At 29.3% G+C, this 18,892-nt stretch overlaps 2 protein-coding genes across 2 annotated transcripts in view; both read right to left on the bottom strand.

Annotated features, from left to right (window-relative positions):
* LOC106618739 (tetratricopeptide repeat protein 28) overlaps positions 1 to 16,823 on the bottom strand; it is a 46,251-nt gene extending 29,428 nt beyond the window's left edge. Inside the window, exon 1 of the mRNA XM_014236603.3 lies at positions 16,071 to 16,823. The gene's annotated coding sequence lies outside the window, so the exon portion shown is untranslated. The remainder of the gene's footprint in view (positions 1 to 16,070) is intronic.
* Positions 16,824 to 18,049: 1,226 nt separating this feature from the next.
* On the bottom strand, positions 18,050 to 18,892 carry LOC106618847 (chymotrypsin-elastase inhibitor ixodidin). Its single transcript, XM_014236742.3, has 2 exons — positions 18,647 to 18,892; positions 18,050 to 18,305 (listed from the first exon to the last, which is right to left on the bottom strand). The coding sequence occupies exons 1-2, from the start codon at positions 18,738 to 18,740 to the stop codon at positions 18,112 to 18,114; spliced, it is 288 nt and encodes a 95-aa protein (XP_014092217.3). The 5' UTR covers positions 18,741 to 18,892; the 3' UTR covers positions 18,050 to 18,111.

The raw sequence follows: 18,892 nt of genomic DNA, 5'->3' as shown, positions 1-18,892 counted from the left end.
TCGTTTCATGATTTGCTTAGCACAGATAGTTTTCGGTATTGGAAATATGAATATGTGTTAGGGGGGAGCGAAAAAAAAACTCGAAAATTCACTTTAAAACTGAGTAGGCCGCGCCGCCTCTAGATGTTAAAAAAATTTTTTTTGTCCAAAAATTTCCTTTTTTTAATCTACAAATTTTACCCTCAGGCCAAGCAAAAAAATTTTTTTTCTGCTCCACCCTAATATGTATCATGGTAAGCACATATTTGAGAACTGTAAGGCTAATGATTATAAAATATTATATGGTAGACCTTATTCTGATAATGAAATCGCCTGAGGTAAAGGTCAAACGAACGAAGGCACACAGAACAGCCAAAAAAAGATACAAAGCAAAGTGTGTGGATTTGCAAAAATGTTCTGATAATATTTAAAGAGTCTAAGATGATGAGAAATGACCAGAGAAGTGAAGCTATGTGGAACCAATAATAACTAATGAGCTTTAAAAGTCAAAGGGAGATGGCGGGCTGAAAATATATAATATATAACAGAAGAGCTGAATCAAGTAAGGAACTGTCGAGAAATTGAAAATATGGAACTGTCGCTTAAGTATGGTCCAAAATCAATATATGACTTAGTATTATCAAGTCCAAAATAGCAACAAAAAAAAAGTCGATTGAGCAAGTAACCCCCAAGCAATGGCGTCGGTCATAAAGGAAGATACAACTCATTGACGAATATTTGTTGTTTGACGAATTGCGAATCGAAGTTTTTAACTTATTCTTTAATAAATCTTAAACGCTTAACCGATGACTCGTAATAATGCCACGACCAAATAGCTTCGTTTTAACTGCTAGTAACGGTACAGTGCACTTTCGGTACCAAAAGTTACGCTTGCAGCTTTGCATTTACTACAGTCGTGCGCGTAGCGCGAAGTCACGGCGTACAAAAACCATATCTTACCTAAGGTCAGAAATTATAAATTCGTTATATGTAATAAATTTTTATGACTCAATCGTTTTGATGCTTTCATAAAAAAATATGTATATACAGCAGCCATACTGAAGACACCGGTTAACGGTGTTGGCAGCGCCACGATGGTGGTCACACTATGCCGCTGGCCCGAACGCGCGCAGCAAGCATAAGTATACGAGTATGGCAAATGACAGGACTATTAATTTTCGATCGTTCAAAGTGCATTACTTTTATTCATAAATATATTGCCGCTCGCCGTGCGGAGGCAAAGACCTACTAAATATGTGATAAGCAGCATTAATGAAAAGAAATATACGGCTATTGAGTCAGCAGCAGGCAGCAGTGGCTGTAAGAGCGGCAGCTTATAACGCTAGCGGCAAATTATGGTCATTTGTCACACGTTTCAGCACACGAATTTGCGTCGGCCAAAAAGAAATGCTAAGCACACTTTTCGTACAGCAAAGCGTAGCACAATAACAGTACAAAACAAAAAAAAAATAAAAAATTTCAGCGAAAAATCGCCAAAAACTGATGCGTCAGGTATGTTGTGATCTTTTCGCCGCAAGTAGTTTGGAATTCGAGTGCAACAATGTAGTTAAAGCTGAGTAAAACATCAGTAAAATAAAAAGAAACGTAACGCGCAAGAACAAGCGCGAGTTAAGTGAAAAATTATGCAAACATGCGTGTTGTTTTCATGTAAAGGGAAACCATTAATAAGTGCCAATAAAGCGCCGAAAGCGCATTGCAACATATACGAAGCTTTGCATATTTTTGACATCAAAATTACGCAGCATTTTCGTTATTATTATTATGTTTACTTTTATTTATTTCGAACTTTTCGCTACAGCACAAACGGCTACTGTACGTTACGCCTCTGCTTCTGCTTAGCTACACTTCCTTTTTAGCTGGCTTTCTATTCAATATTTGCCTTTTGACAGCTGATACTTGTCAGTTGACAATCAAAATTACGCAGCATTTTCGTTATTATTATTATGTTTACTTTTATTTATTTCGAACTTTTCGCTACAGCACAAACGGCTACTGTACGTTACGCCTCTGCTTCTGCTTAGCTACACTTCCTTTTTAGCTGGCTTTCTATTCAATATTTGCCTTTTGACAGCTGATACTTGTCAGTTGACAGCTGAGGCTACCAAATGTATTGTGTATTTTTGTAGCTTGGATTGCCTTTGTCTACATCATAGAGATTTCTGCTATACACGCTACAATAACAGTTTATTTTACGTTCATAATTTTGTTTTATTGTACTATTACTTTTCTGAAAAAAAATCGTAAATTCACAAACAACAAAAAAAGTTATTATTTTGTCACAGTTAATTGTCAAGTGCTGCTGTTTGGCATCATTTGTTGACACCATCTTTACTACAACTGTTATTTAAGCGCTATAAAGGTAATTGGTGTGCATAAAAAATATAATTGAAAAACTATTATTTGGCCGTAACTTTGTGAGACTCGACTAACGGCTTACATATACTGTAGTCGTAAGCATAAATAACAGTACTTAAGAGAGAAAATATGAAACTTAAACATTCAAAATGCGCCATTGTGCAAACTGTTTATTCTAACCATTAACGCACTGTTGTTTAATATTTAAACTTTGCTAAGTTATATAGAAAATTCGATAGATTGTGTGTTCCACAAGTTCACTAACGCATTTTTCAACTTTTGCTCAGAAAATATTAAGTTTCATTACTGGTATATAAGAGTTAGACTTTGCTAAATTATGGAATTCGGTACGTTGACTGTTTCACAAGTTCATATACACATTTTTCTACACATTTTGCGCAGAAAATATAAAATTTCATAACTAATATTTTCGAAATGAATTTTTTTTTAGCTGTAAACGCGTTATTTAATGTTTCTGCAGAACGCTCTAGTGAACTAAATTATTCTAGTGTTTTATGTTTTGTAATATATATGTATATATATCTATATATTAGTATTAGGTACGTTGAGTGTTCCACAAGTTCATATACGCATTTTTCTTCACATTTTACGCAGAAAATATTTCATTACTAATATTTATTTGAATGAATTGTGTGAGTTGAAAATGCTAGATTTAGTACTTCTGGGGGACGGTCTGGTCTGTAAATATAGCTGTACTGGTTTTACTCCTTCCGACTCCCAAATGTATTATGATTCGTAGCAGTAGAGCTATTTGGGGAACTGTAATCCACAAATAACTATAAACTGAGCTATGAAGTAGATACTCTTAACTCCATACTTAATTGTAATGCGGTTTAGCGTAAATTTCTGATAAAGTTTGCGTATGCTATTGAGGACGATTTGATCATGCTGTTGATATTGTAATAGATTAGCAGAAACTTCGTAGAGAGACACTGAAGATCGGTATTGTATAGTTCTTGCCGAGCTTTAGCGTATATTTTAACAGTTCTGTACAAATAGCAAAGATGCTATCTTTTGAGCACACAACGGATTTAGAAAGGTACGTGAGGGAGTGTTATAAGCAGCTCAGCATAGCTGAAGCGCTGAATCGCTGAGTTTAATCTATAAACTAACACAGCCAGCCGATTTAAAGGCGTTTGGAGCAACTTTTATATTTCAACCGCTTCACCATGTACAGGCTGCCCAAATCTAATGCTTTCATCAGCCTACAGCGCTGACTGCCGAATCTGATGGACTACTTAATAAGAAGCGGAAATCGAAATACAGAGCGACAGACGAAAGACAAGCAGCATAATAAACCTCTTGTAGTTATGACTTGCTAACAACAAGACAAATAAAGCTGTGAATAGACATAAAAGGCTGGGCAAATAAATGCCGAACGGAAAAGTGTACAGCAGTAGCAGCAGCAACAGCCGCAAAAAGAACAGGAAAGTCAAATAATGAACCAAAAAAAAATCACGTTGCGGCCGCTTTTATGTTTGAAGTGAACATGAGCATGGTAGTGGCTGTGCGGACATGGTGGCGTCACTGTCGAACGTCGTTTTTTTTAATACAGATTTCATTAATTTTTTCATATAATTATGCGCCGCGTGTTTTGTAGCTTTGTTTATGCACATTTAGATGATTTAAAATTCAATCAAACAGATATAATTAGCGCTGACGAAAGTGTGGTAGCGCGGCATACGGCGCAGGCGCAGCGGTAGAGCAGCTTAAGGCAGTGGCCATACAATGTTGTTGTTCGTGTATAGCCAGTACGTTTATGAAAATTGACAGTTGTTATGTACAATAGAACGCCTGATGAACCGACGACGGCAGGCACAAGCAGCAGCCGTTTGACGTGTTGAGTATGCTTGTGCGAATGAGTTTGTTAATAACGTCGGCTTTGACCTTCATGCACGGCGGCGGCAATTAAAATCACATTAGCGCTGAGAATTTTGCGAAGAATAAATGACAAACTACAACAAAAATAACATGCAGCACAATAATTGTAGCAGCGAAGCAAAAGAAATGCAAATAAATGCTAAACACAAGCGTAGCTGAAATGCAAGTTAGTTGAAATGGCTGTTTTTTGAGCGAAACAAAAAGTGTAAAAGCACTGTGCAGCAGGTGACTGCCGTGAATTAGCGTAAAGGCAGCTAGAAAAGTTGTAATTTAATGGAAAAATATTAGTTTATTACCTAGTTAATAATTATACGTAGCGAAATGGCAGCAGTGCTTAATAATGTGGCGCATAAAAATACCGTTACGACGTTTTTGTATTTAAATAACGCTACAACTGTTCACTCAGGCATACTTTCGCATTTGCGCTTGCAGTCGGATGGATCAGAAGGGGTTCAGTCAGCTCTACGCTCTCAGTAAGGCTAGCCTTTCCTATCGGTGTTCACGCGGTAAGATTCGGGACGTTCTTAACGAATATCATTCGTCAAAGCTGTTTGGACAAAGACGAGGTAGAAACATTTCAAACCTTCTTTTTCGACTATGGAATGTCAGTTTACGAACCTGTCTGGACGAAGACGAGGTCGAATGCCAGTTTTCGAAGCTATTTCGAAGCTATTACCCGTTTCTGCAAGAACAAAGCTTTAACTCTTAAGTGTTCACACTTGTAGAAGTGCCACTGAGTTGGTGAGAATAAAAATTAAACGTCTAAGCAGATTTGTATTGGCCTCAAGGCACTTTGTAGGCTTATAAGAACTGATTACGGTAGCTCCATTTTATGGCTTTACCTAGAACTGTATATAGTAATCTGGTTCCAATCTAGAGAATCAGCAATTGAATCGCACCTAACTTCACTGATAGCCATGCACATACCTTTTGAGACCGACCCGATATACTTAGGTTTCCGATAGCGGCTTTAAGGTCTCAAATCGCAAAAAGCAGACAGTTTAGGTCGTAAGTGAGAGGCAAAACCGAATAATCGAGTTCGTGACTGTTTTCTGTGGCCACTGCTCTATTGTTGGGGCTGCCAGCGGGAGGGCAATGATCTACTCTACTGTAGACGAGCTTAAAATAGGTCTTAAACACATTTTTCTGATATATTATATAAAAATTTGAAATATGGTTTTTTTTTTTATTAAATTGAAAATATTGAAAAAATGTTAAAAAACCGTAGAATACAGAAAAAAGAAAGCAATGTGTCAAAACTAAAAAAAAAAAATTATTTTATTTTTTTATAACTAATTATATCTTTTTTAATTTAGACGAAAGAAAGAAAATATAATATTGCTGTGAAAATCTTTGCATTCTTCAGAAATGCCATTAACTGACGGCATGTCAAATAGGCTGCCAACATGACGACCGTTTAATCAGTGCTTCGAAATTTTATTTCTGGTTTGGTCGTTCAATTTACCAACAAATTACAGGCATTTATGCAGCAATTTTGTGCGTTCACTTGAATTTTGTTGTTTTATTCGTAAATATTATTGTGCTAATGCTGGCAATATGGTGAGATAAGCAATAATTGAATTTTGCTTACGGCAGTCGGGTGGGAATGCTGTGAGTCAACTTGTGTGTATGTTTTTGTGTGTGCGTTTGTGCAACACACATAGTAGTTGATGGTTAATTGACATGCCGCAAGGCAGTGTGGCAAGCTGACGGGCAGGTGCGCTACCCACACAAACACACACGCACACATGAACACCGTTATAATAATAACAATGTAAGCGCGAGTCAGTTATACATAGCTATATGGTAAGTGCAGAAGGCTGTGTATATGTGTGTGTGTTCGCAGGCGTTCTAGACACTAAAAAAATTTTCTTTGCTACCCACTTTACGGCCGCTGTTCCGATTTTTTTGGTTTTAAAAATTTTGTGTTTTTGCTTAAATTTTTTTTTGTTGTTGCTCACACTCACGTGTTCCCTTTAAAGCTTTTATTATTGTTTTTTTTATTACGTTTGCGCCGATTCGATTATCTCAACCCTGACTGCTGGACTTTGCTTGCTGGTGGCTCAGGTGAAAGGCGTTCGAGTCGGCTCGCAATTTGATATTAAAGTTTTCTAATTATTTTTTACTTAAAGTAAATACTGTGAAGATAGCGATTAAGAAAATTGGGCAATTGCGCTGAGTTGGCGTTGGTTGTGGTCGTGGTTGTCGTCGTGTTCGTGTTCGTGGTGTCGGTGCTGGTGGTGGTCATGTGCAAACTGAGTGCGCCGGCCAATGCACATACATACATACGATGGTGATATAGTGAAAGGTGGCGCAGGTGCCACAAATAGCGGTAAATCGATCGCGCACACGTGATTAAATATTTTCATTACATTTTTCTCAGATTTTTGGTTATTTTAGAGGCGATAAAGGGTGTTGTAGGGTCAAGGCTTAAAATAAATTTATATACATATGTGCATATGCATATGTACATATATTTTTTTGATTTATTAAAAAAAAAAAAAAATTTTTTTTGCGAAAAAAATAAAATTTTTAAATACAGTGACACACTGCACGTGACTTCATTTTGTGTGTATTTTGCTGAAAAATAAATTATAAAGTATTAAAAAATTTTTCATATAAAGATATAAATAAATTATAAAATTAAATTTTACAGTTTTGCGCCGCATATAAGTTGCTTAAATTTGGTGTATTGGTACGAAAAAATATATAAATAGAAATAGAAATTTCTTTTAAATTAAAAACCAAAAACAAAACATTAATAAAATTTTAAATCCAATTTGAAATTTCACTTAAATATAATTTTTATTAAATGGTTGGTAATTTTTTTTTTTATTTCTGAAAAAAAAATATATTTCTTTTAAATTAATTGAATTTTTTAAATTAAAAAAATTATAATTTTTTTCTGAAAAAAAAATATAAACTGATTTAAAAAATTTTTTTTCTGCTTTTTAAGTTAGGATTGAAAACTACAAATTTTGACAATATTTAAATTTAAATTTAATGTTTTTTTGAATAGTTTGATTTTGTAATCTACACTTTTAAATTTTACATTTTATTCTTTATTAAAAAAATATTGTGGTACAAAGTTATGAATGAGTTATGAACTACAAGTATTGACTATATTTCGATTACAATTTTCTTAGTTTATTTTTTTATTAATTTAAAATTTTTATTTAAAACTATAATTTATTTTTAATAAAATTATTTTTATTTGTAATTATAGTTAAAATTTTTGTTTTAATTAATCAATTTTTTAATAATTTTTTTTAAATTAAACTTTTACTCATTATTAAAATTTTGTATTTGTAATTTTTTTAGTATAATTTTAATTAAATTGTAATTAAAATTAAATTTTTTTATAAATAAAATAATTTTTTTTTTGCAATTATAGTTAAAATTTTTTTTATTGATTAAATTTTATATAATAATTTTTTTTAATTTAATCTTATATTCATTATTAAAATTTTGTATTTGTTATAAAATTAAAATTAAAAGTTTCGAACTTTGAAATTATTTCGTTTACTTTATAAATCTTTAGTAAAAATTTTATATTATAATTTATTTTATATAACTTAACAAATAAAAAAATGTGGGCTATTCATCACAGCTAATATTAATTTGTTAAAAAAATCTGTTAAACATGAAGGTGTAAATTTTTAGCACGTTATTCCACAAGTTTGAAGTTTTGTACAAGTTCGCTGCTTAAGTCTTTCGTTCCTTATAAAAATATTTGGTAACCAATTATAGTTCAATACAATTCTTAGGTAATGGAACTGTTTGGTGGTGCTCTAAAGAAGGACCAACAAAAACAACAACATTTGCAATGAAAAACCACACAAACACACGCACCCATACAATTGTACCGCCATGCATGCTTAGAAGCATGACGCATTCGTTTTTCTACTACCCAATTACAAAGCCATTAAAATGCCGCTAGTAAAATTTTTTGCGCTTGCCGCTTTAGCGCACATCTCTGAGCGCCGTAACAAAGCTCGAATATTTTCCAAATAGTTGCAACGGCAACGCGCGCCACAACGCATGGGATTCGGCAGCATAATGGTAATTGCCGCGCCGCCGTTGCATACAGTTAGTAATGCAAAGATGTCTAAATATTTTAAACAACTTTAAGTACAACGGGGAGGCAACAAATGAGGTAGCAAAAACATGGAAAAATGTTGGAAAATATTTTCAACAACTTGGCGACAGCAACGAAAATTGCGAAATATTGCAAAAATCGCAACAGTAGCCGAGGCGCAGTTGCGCTTAGATTTTGCATGCGTTGCTTTGTCGCTTAAATAGACGCTAATGCTGTGCGCGCGCGGCGTGTTCGCACAGCTGACATTGACAACGCTGACGAAATTTATTTTCGTTATTATTTATTTTTCCACGCTTTGATGTTTTAATTGAATTTTGCAAATATTTCACTTTAATGTTGACAATTATGTGGCTGCAACTGAAGTGCCAGCGTATTATGTTGCATAAACGCTTAGCGTGACAGTAAGTGGTGTTGCATGATTTATTGCCAATAAAAGCGAAGAAAATACAAAAGTCGCAGAGAATTGTAAGCAATTTTTAGGAAAAAAAGTTACTGTTTCCATTCAAATAGGCACAGAATTGCAACTTTCAAAAATAGTTTTGGGAAATTTGAAAGTACGAAGCATGTAAAGTTAAATATTATATAAAAAAATAATAATTTTTAGTTAGTATTTTCTGGCGACAAAAATTAGCAGAAATTTTGAAATATTGAAAAAATATAGTTAAATAGGGAAAATCAGTAATTTTGAAAAATTTTTGAAATATGAAAATATTTAAGAAATATAATTATTTGGAATATGCAAAAATATCTATAAAATATTGTAAAAAATTAAAATAATTATTATATATAATTTTGAATATTTTTGAAACATTGAAAAAATCGAGAGTAATATGGTAAACGTATAGAAAAATGGAATAGTAAAATATATAAATAAATTAAAAATTACTAACTATTTAACTGATTTTTTAACAAATTAATATTAGCTGTGATGAATAGCTCACATTTTTTATTTGTTAAGTTATATGAAATAAATTATAAAACAAAATTTTTATATAAATTAACGATTTATAAAGTAAGCGAAATAATTTCAAAGTTCGAAATTTTTAATTTTAATTTTATAACAAATACAAAATTTTAATAATGAGAAAAAAATTAGATTAAAAAAAATTATTAAAAATTTTAATCAATAAAAAAAAATTTCAACTATAATTACAAATAAAAAATAATATTTAATTTAAAACAAATTTAATTTTAATTACAAATTAATTAAAATAATACTATATACTATAATTACAAATACAAAATTTTAATAATAAGTAAAAGTTTAATTTAAAAAAATTATTAAAAAATTGATTAATTAAAAAAAAATTTTAAAATTTACAAATTAATTAAAATTATACTAAAAACATTACAAATACAAAATTTTAATAATGAGTAAAAGTTTAATTAAAAAAAAATTGATTAATTAAAAAAAATTTTAACTATAATTACAAATAAAAAAAAATTTTTATTAAAAATAAATTATAGTTTTAAATTAATTATAATATATATTATTAATTTAGAAATATTGAGAAATATTAAAATTAAAATGTCAAAATTTGGCATATTAAAATATTATACAAATTAAAAATTATAAACTCAGTTTTTAATTTTATTCTTTTTTAATTAATTCCAGTAATTTTGATATTTTTTAATATTTTTCGCATTTTTATTTTTATAACTATTATAAAATATTTTAGTTTGAAGTAAAGTTATTTATTCATATTTTAACTTAATATTAATTTTGAAATATTGAAAAATAAAATCTCAAAATTAAATATACGAATTTGGAATATTAAAATATGTTAACAAAATATTGTATAAAATTAAAGTTATTAATATGATGTATAATTTTGAAAATTTTTGAAATATTAAAAAAATAATGTGAAATTAAAATGTAAAAATTTGGTATTTAAAATATTGTACACATTTATAATTATTAATTCGGTTTTTTCATTTAAATTTTTTTCAATTACTTACAGTAATTTCGAAATTTTAATATTTATTGTATTTTTATTTTTGTAAGTACTATTATAAAAATTTTAAGTCTGAAACAAAATTATTTATTAAAATTTTAACTGAATATTTTGAAATATTGCAAAACAAAATAAAAACAGGTTAACAAAATATTGTATAAAATTAAAATTTTTATTGTTTATATTTTTTGGTTTTAAATATTATTTTTGTAAAAACGCAAATTTTAATTTTAATTTTTTTTTTTTTATATTAATTTTATTATATTTTTTGTTTTGAAAGTTATACATAATTTTTGAACTTCAAAATAGTTTTTCATATATATTTTATTGAAACTTAACTCTTTTGCTTGCCTAGTCTTCACTGGAATAATTAAAGCTTGTAGTAAAAGCAAAGAAAAAAAAATTAATATAGTTGCTTTACAGCATTATAAGCAACAGCAAAGTTGTTGTTTTAGTGTTTCACCTGTTTTTTTTAGTTTTTATTTTACTTTTTGCATATATTTTTTTTAATTAAAAAAAAAAATTTTTTTCTTTAACATTTGAGTTTTTTTAAAATTTTTTTACTTATATATTTTTTTTTGCTTTTTATTGTTTTTTTCATTTCTTTATTATTTTTTTAATTTTATTATTATATTTCCAATTAACATTTTTATTTCACCTCCGTCATGTCTTTCATTTTCAAATGATTAAAAACTGTACTGCGCTGCTGCTGTGTACTAGCCGAAACTATTTTATGTGCATAAATTACTGTGATTACCAGCATACTTTATTGTTGTTGTTGTTGCGTTATTTATACCACTTATTATACTATGCCTTATTTGTACTTCTTCACTTGTGTTGCCACTGCTTAGGCGCATCGGTTACCGTGGCGGTCACTTTGAAAATCTTGCGGCATTTCGTTTATTTGTTGTATTTAATAATAAATTCTCAACTTAATTATTTAAATTGTGGAGTGCTAGACTGCTGTTGGCCATATTGTGCCAGTTTGTGTAGTTTGATAATAAATGGGACGAGTTTTTTACATTTCTGAGACTATTTCGTAATCAATTCGGATTTACTTTTCTAGTTTTTGAACTCTTTTAACTTTTTTCTTTTTCTACATATATTTGTGTGAAATAATAAAATTTGGTTTTATTGATTTGTTGATTTGTTAATTATGCAAATTAGATTCAAAGCATTTAATTTATGGCTTGGGGGTGTCTATTTTAGTGATCAACATTTTTATGGTATTTTTTTCATCAACATTTGGTTGAAATTAAAGCTGAAGTAACAGTTCATTGTTGGAAAAAAAGTCATTCTTTTAATTATGTTATTAAAAAAAATTGAACAAAAATAAAAAAATTTTATACAAAAAATTAAAAAAAAAATTAAACAAGAAAAATGAATAAAAGATTTTGATTTGAATTTCAATTGACAGAAGCTTGTTTTAAATTTTTTTTGTTGTAAAACTTAAAAATATTGAATACATAAATATATTAAAAAATAATTAAGAAAAAATATTAAAAAATTTAAAAACAATTTTGTTTATTTAAAAAAAAACAGAAAATTAATTAAAAATTTTGATTTGAATTTCAATGTACAGAAGTTTGTTTCTAAATTTTTTTTTGTTTGTTTTTAAACTTAAAAATGAGTAAAATATTAAAAAAACAATTAAAATAAAATTTAAAAAAATTTAACAAGAAAGATTCATTAAAAATTTTTATTTGAATTTCAAAATACCAAAAAATTTTTATACATTTTTTTTGTGAAACTTAAATTTTTTGAAAAATGTGGAATTTATAAATATATTTTAAAAAAATTAAGAAAAAATACAAAAAGTTAAAAAAAATTAAACAGAAAATAGATTTAAAATTTTTTTATTTAAATTCCAACTTACAGAAGTTTGTTTTTAAATTTTTTCCTGTTGTAAAACTTAAAAATATTGAAAGAACCAATTAAAATAATATTTAAAAAAAAACTTGATTGAATTTCAAAATTACAAAAATTTATTTAGAAAGTTTTTTTTGTTAAACTTAAAATATTTGCAAAATGTTGAATACATAAATATGTTTTAACAAAATTAAGAAAAATTATTAAAAAGTTAAAAATTTTTTTTTTTTAATTTAAACAAAATTAAACAGAAAAAATAATTAAAAATTTTGATTTGAATTTCAACTTACAGAAGTTTGTTTTTAAAATTTTTTACAAAAATTTATGTTTACAAGGTTTTTTTGTAAAACTTAAAATATTTGAAAAATATTGAATAAATAATTATATATTAAAAATATTAAAAAAAAAAATTTAATATTGAAAATTTTTTTTTTCTAATATAAAAAAATAACTAGAAAAATTATTGAAAATTTTTGATTTGAATTTCAAATTACAGAAGTTTGTTTTTAAAATTTTTTTGTAAAACTTAAAATATGTGAAAAATATTGAATATAAAATCAAAATTTTTAATTAATTTTTCTTGTTTAATTTTTTTATATATTCAATATTTTTAGACATTTTAAGTTTTACAAAAAAAAAATTTTAAAACAAATTTTTGTAATTTTGAAACTCAAATCTAAAAAATGTTTGAAAAATATTAAATACTATATTAGTTTATATAAATAACAAACGTACGTTTTAAATAACAAACATATTTTTTGACGTAATTTTTTTAGTACTATATCGCAATTTAAATTTTTTACTAAATATATAAAAATTTGTATGTAAAATTTTACTAAATCTATAAATATATTAAACATACATTTTTATCGAATAAACTTACTTTTTGAAGCGCTTATAATTTTTTAATATTATTGCACTTAAAAAACTTGAGCGTATATATTTTTGGAAATTGAAAAAATTAAATTAAATGAAAATTAAGATTAATAAAAAATGATTTTAAAATTGCTAAACGGAATATTAAAAAAATAATTTTTAATAATAATAATCCAAGCAATTTCAATTTATTGGAGCAATATAGCTATAATGTGGTTTATTGTTGCTGTCATATGACAGTTTTCAACTGTATCGAAATAAAAATAATTGGAAAATTGACAAGCGATAAAGCAGAAAGTAGTGCAACTGAAGAAATCTTTCATTTTTGCCGCCAATTAGTCACATTTCGATTTTTCCATATTTTATCGCTTGAATAATTTCTGAGTAAAAAGTGGAAAAAAATATAAAATCGAAAATACAACAAACATGACAGCAGTGACAACTGGTTAATTAGCTGCTGCGAAGGCTTGCTGATATACAAAAAAAAAAAAAAAAATGCAAACAAATGCAAGCGAGAAGTCGCAACGCCTGCGCGATTTGCGATAAAAACAAAAGACTTAAGCGACGAACTTGCTCGTCAGTGGGAGCGCAGCAGTGGACTTTGGAGCGCTGCGTTCATGAACTTGCGCCGCATTAACAATGCAAAACAACAGCACAAGCCATCTATGGCAATTTTCAAAATAATAACAACAACAACAAGTCATCATAAATTAGCGATTGCCACCTGCGAACGAAATCATTTGAATACACCCAATCCGCGCAGACTGTTTGGCGGCGCAGATTGACTCATGCACGGCATGCAAATCATTGAAACACATTTTTATGAATATTCTCCAACATTTGCATATATTTACGGCGCAATTTTATACATGCATATGCATAATAAAGCAATTTAATGGCATTATTCTGATTGCCAGCAGTGCCACAAAGCTGGGCAATCATCAAGTGTAGCGAAGCGAATATGGCAGTGTGTTGTTGTTGCGTTGCATTTGTAATGCTTTAAAAAGCAAATAATGTCAAGATAAAGCGCACGCTGCGAAATTTTTACGAAACAAGTTATGCAACTTCACCGTTTCCCCTGCCAGCGCCTCCTGCTTTTATTGCAAACTTTGCTGTTGTGTAAAAATATATATTTTCGTTGTTTTGTGTTTTTATTTTGGTAGCGCTGGCATGCGATGTTGGTAAATCTGCTTTTATCTGCTTTGTTTGGCCCGCATTGTAGCCTCTTCTCGCGTTTTGTTTTCTTATGCAGTTTCATACATATATTTATATTCGTTTTTGCTTGTGGAAATGTGACACATTCACAAGGGAACACAAAAAAGTGCTAAAAAATAAATATGAAATACTACTCTAGTAGAAGAAAGTAGCAAAGCAAAAAACAGAAGATTCCAGCGATTCAAGCAATAAATGAAATCGGTTTAAAAAGTGCTAAGCCAATACTTAAGTGACATTAAATTAAGAATTAAGTAATAATTATAATAAATTCTATACGTAATAAATTTAAATTATAGAGAGTGCTTGAAAAGCAGTGGCGCATAGTATGTAGTGAACTAACGGATATGCGCCAATTTGAGTAATCTGAGATAGTAAATTTTATTAAATAGTAGAGCGCAAGCGCGGAAAGTTTAGAAAAAAGCGTTTAGCGTCATACTTTATTGCAGAATATTGCTCAAAATAAGCTTGTTTTACAACCCGAGCAATAAATTGCAAACTTTTTCTGTGCGCTTTTATTAAATTAATACATGAATTGATTGAGAAGTTCAAGCCAAAGCGGCTGAGCGAATGAAATGAGATGCATACAGTGTGGTGCGCCTAAAATTATAAATAAAAAAATTATTTTAGGCGCAGTTGAGGACTTTAAGAAACTAATTAACATACATTTTACTTTGCAAGCTAGGCGATTTTCTAAATATTATTATTTTAAGAACAAAAATATGTGTACTAATCGGTTAAAAGTTATCAAAATAAAGTCTTAGCTTCTAAAAAATAATTATTAAAAGCTTGTATTAATGCAGTAACGATTTTTTGGGCGTCAACGTATAGCTTATACCCGTTGGATATGGATGTGTCTAAGTTACCTAGGCTAGGTTTTGAGCTGGTCTTAAGCTTATTTTCGGCTCGAGGCATGCCTTAAAGCTTATTCAACTTATTGTAAAAATATGTATATTATATGTGAAGAATGTATTAGACACAATTCTGTGCCAGCTTCAGCGCTGCCTCCAAACTAGCGCTATCGTAACTAGTTGTGAACTACTTTACATGTCAACTATTTTGAAACTAATTCGTTTTTTTTTTGATTTTGAAATGCGAAACTATTGAAACATTGTAGTAATGCCAATGTAACTAGTCACAAACTAATGACAAATGTACTAGGCAATAAACAAAACGTTAAGAAAAATGTTTTGATTTCATTTTTATAATTTTGTTTGTGAAATATTAGTTTTCTGTTGATTTGGTAAAGCGAAACTAGTGAAATACTGTAGCAATGTCAGTAAAACTAGTCACATACTAGTGACAAATGAACTAGTCAAAAAACTAACCGTTAAGAAATATGTTTTGCATCTTATTTTTATAATTTCGTTAGTAAAGTACCTATATAAAATTCGATAAGTAAATTATTTTAAATTGTAAAAATCACAAACTAGTGAAAAATGAACTACTTGCAGTCAATAAACACAACATTAAGAAAAATGTTTTAATTCCATTTTTGTATTTTTTTTGCGAAATATATACAATTCGGTAAGTAGATTATTATAAATTGTAGCAGAGTCAATCAAACTAGTCACAAACTAGTGAAAAATGAACTAGTCAAAAACAAACCGCTGAAAAAGTATTTTGAAACTATTTTTTATACTTTTCTTTATAAGATACATAAAGTCAGTTTTAGTATTTACCAATGTATGTATATAATATTATAGTATAGTATTTTGTTGGAAAGACCTGCCATATATTATATTCTTTCGCTCCTAATCAATGTGGTTTGCTCTATTTTTAGTTTGATTTGTTTTTCTCACCGTGAAATGCTAGACTGCACGCCACAAGTGCGCCTTCAACTGCGTGCGAATTCAATCTAGCGCACTGTGTGCATGTGTGTGTATTTCTTGATATAGGAATGTGTGCCACAAAACGTTGTGCACTGCTTTGAAATGCACTTTTGTAAGGCCAGTTTGCCTTATTCTTTCATTTTATGCGGCAAAAGCACTTTGACATAAATTTTCTTATAATTTCAATAGCATTTTCAATAAACATTTTGACTTTTACACACTTTACAAACAAATCGCATACACTTTTTCGCACTCGTTTTCTGTTTTTACCACACTTCGCCGCTTCGGGCGCTGTGACGACACGTTTACTATTGGAATTTTTCTACACTTCTTATTTCTTTACCTATACAACTTTGCTCATTTTTGTAGTTGTAAAAAATTTAGCTTTTTTGTAGCCAAATTTCTTAAACTTTTTGCACTTCACACGCGCTTGAAGTTTTCGAAAATCATAGCACACATACTTTTCAATGCTTTTTCATTGAAATTTTCAGCATTTTCTCGATTTGCGTGCACGATTTTCTGCATTTTTTCTACAACACTTTTTTACATATAGATTTTCAACTTCTCTACTTCTGCACACGCGCACATGCGCTGCTCACACAACAGGCCGCATACGTATATCACTTGTCAGCCTTGTGTGTGTGCCACTTTATGCTTGTGTGGGTAAATAGTGGCTTTGCGCATGCGTTTTGCCGCTTAACGAATTCTGCTAGTTGTAACACGCTCGCGTTGCCGAAGAGAACTGAACGCTGTGAGCGGCCGCTGAATGCTGGTCAACTCTGAAAAATGTTGTGTTTTTGATGTTTACGCTGTTGTTGTTATTACTGTTTGGCATGTGTGCGTGTTTTACCTGTCACTTGGCCAATTGGTGCAGGTGTGGTGTATAAAGTGTTGGCTAAACTCTGCGGTGTTGCCAACAGCGCAGAAAGTGTGGCAGGTTTGCAAAGGCTTGCGTAAAGCATTTGTTAAAGAAAATGCGAAATTAATTAATTGTCCGACATAAAAGGCATATTAATTTTTTTGAGGCTATGTAATTATTTTAAAATCTAAAAATGGATAGCGAACTTAGGTCAAAAATCTCATAACATTAATAACAGTGTATAACACTTGGAGGTCTGTGAGCTCCAATTATATTTTTACTATTCTATCTAATTATAATATGCCACTAGTGTAACCAAAAATAAATTTACTAGTTGTATTAATTGCTAACAACGCAACTAGTTTGACAACTACTTACAAGTTACCAGTTTTAAACTAGTTGGAAATACACACACAAGCGCAATTTATTTCTTTAAAAAAAACCAAGGCGCACAAACTAGTTTTAAACTAGTTTATGGTGAAGTAGTTGAGTAACTACTTTCAATGTAACTAGTTATTAACAAAATTTTTTGGGTGTAGTTCGCTTATACACATTAAACGTTTAACAGCATTTGATTACCAATTAAAGCGACGCAAATTTGTTGTTGCAAAATGAAATTATGTTACTATTTGAAATTTACAAATGTGTATATACATATGTATATATTCCTACTGCATATATTATATAGTAGTTATTGTGTAATATATAAAACTATGTAAGTTTTTGTGTTGAAAAGTTGTATAGCACAGAAGTGTTTCATAGTTAAAAAAAATCACTTCTCTTAGAGATCAAATATGAAATGAAATCAACTCAATAGCATACTTTTAGGCGCTTATAAAAGATTAAGTGGAGATCAATGCCGTTTGCAGTTATAGTTGTTTATACAGCAGTTGTTGACTTTTGAGGCCAAACCGCATACAATTAATAAAACAACAATAACAATAATATATAATGTTTACCCGAAAAGGTTGTGAATAAATAAGAAATAAATCACCAAGGCGCGCTTTGTAATCACAGCAAGTTAAATATGCTGAAATTAACTTTTTTTTTATAAAAAATACGAATTAAAAAAAAAATTAGTCTTGCATAATTATTTTTTGTTTTAAATCGGTTTATTTATTCAAATCCGTTTCATAAGTTGCCATAAACTTCTTATTGCTTGGGCGGACATTGCTCTTGTGGTATACAAGCACCGTTAGCATCGCGAGCATATCCCTTGTCGCAATAACAACCATCCGGGCAACGAATATAATTAATTAAACACGGTTCGTTTAGTGTCGCGCATATAGTTTGACAGGATGGACCGCAGGGCGTGTAGGTCTCATGTGGTGGGCAGGATTTAGGAGCTAGAACATAATATTGTGTATGAAAGAAAACAGATTTTTTTAATTAAAATTATTAGAATTTAAATTAAATTATTTTAAAAGTTATTTTAAAAAGAAATTAGCATTATTAAAAAAGTTTGAAAACTTAAAAGAAATTTATAATTATAAAATTGTTTTTTATTTTTTTTTAATTTTTATAATTTTTTTTAATTAAAAAATTTTTTTTCCATAATAATTTTTTTTTCATTAAATATTTTTTTTAATTTTATTTTTTTTTTTATTGAAAATTAATTTTTTTTAAATTTTTTAATTTGTTTTACATTTTTTTGTTAACTTCTCAAAAATGTTATTTTTTAACTCACTATTATTGCCCAGTTGCGCAGCGCACAGCACTGCCAGGCTGCAGACAATAAGCAACACAAAGGCGCACAATTTCGTAGAGCGTGTCTTAAACATTCTTTTGTTGTTGTTTTTTCCAAAACTATGATTCAAGGAATTATAATATAAAATTGCTCCTCCGCGTATGAAATAAGTACAAAGTTTTGAGCGTGCTTAATTCTAAGCTGCCAGTTGTAGACTAAGCCTCGGCCAGATTGTTGACACAGTAT

The sequence above is a fragment of the Bactrocera oleae genome, chromosome 5 (assembly GCF_042242935.1).
Source record: "Bactrocera oleae isolate idBacOlea1 chromosome 5, idBacOlea1, whole genome shotgun sequence".
NCBI lineage: Eukaryota > Metazoa > Arthropoda > Insecta > Diptera > Tephritidae > Bactrocera > Bactrocera oleae.
The sequence above is the reverse complement of the archived record's forward strand: the minus strand, read 5'-3'. Positions and strand labels throughout refer to the sequence as shown.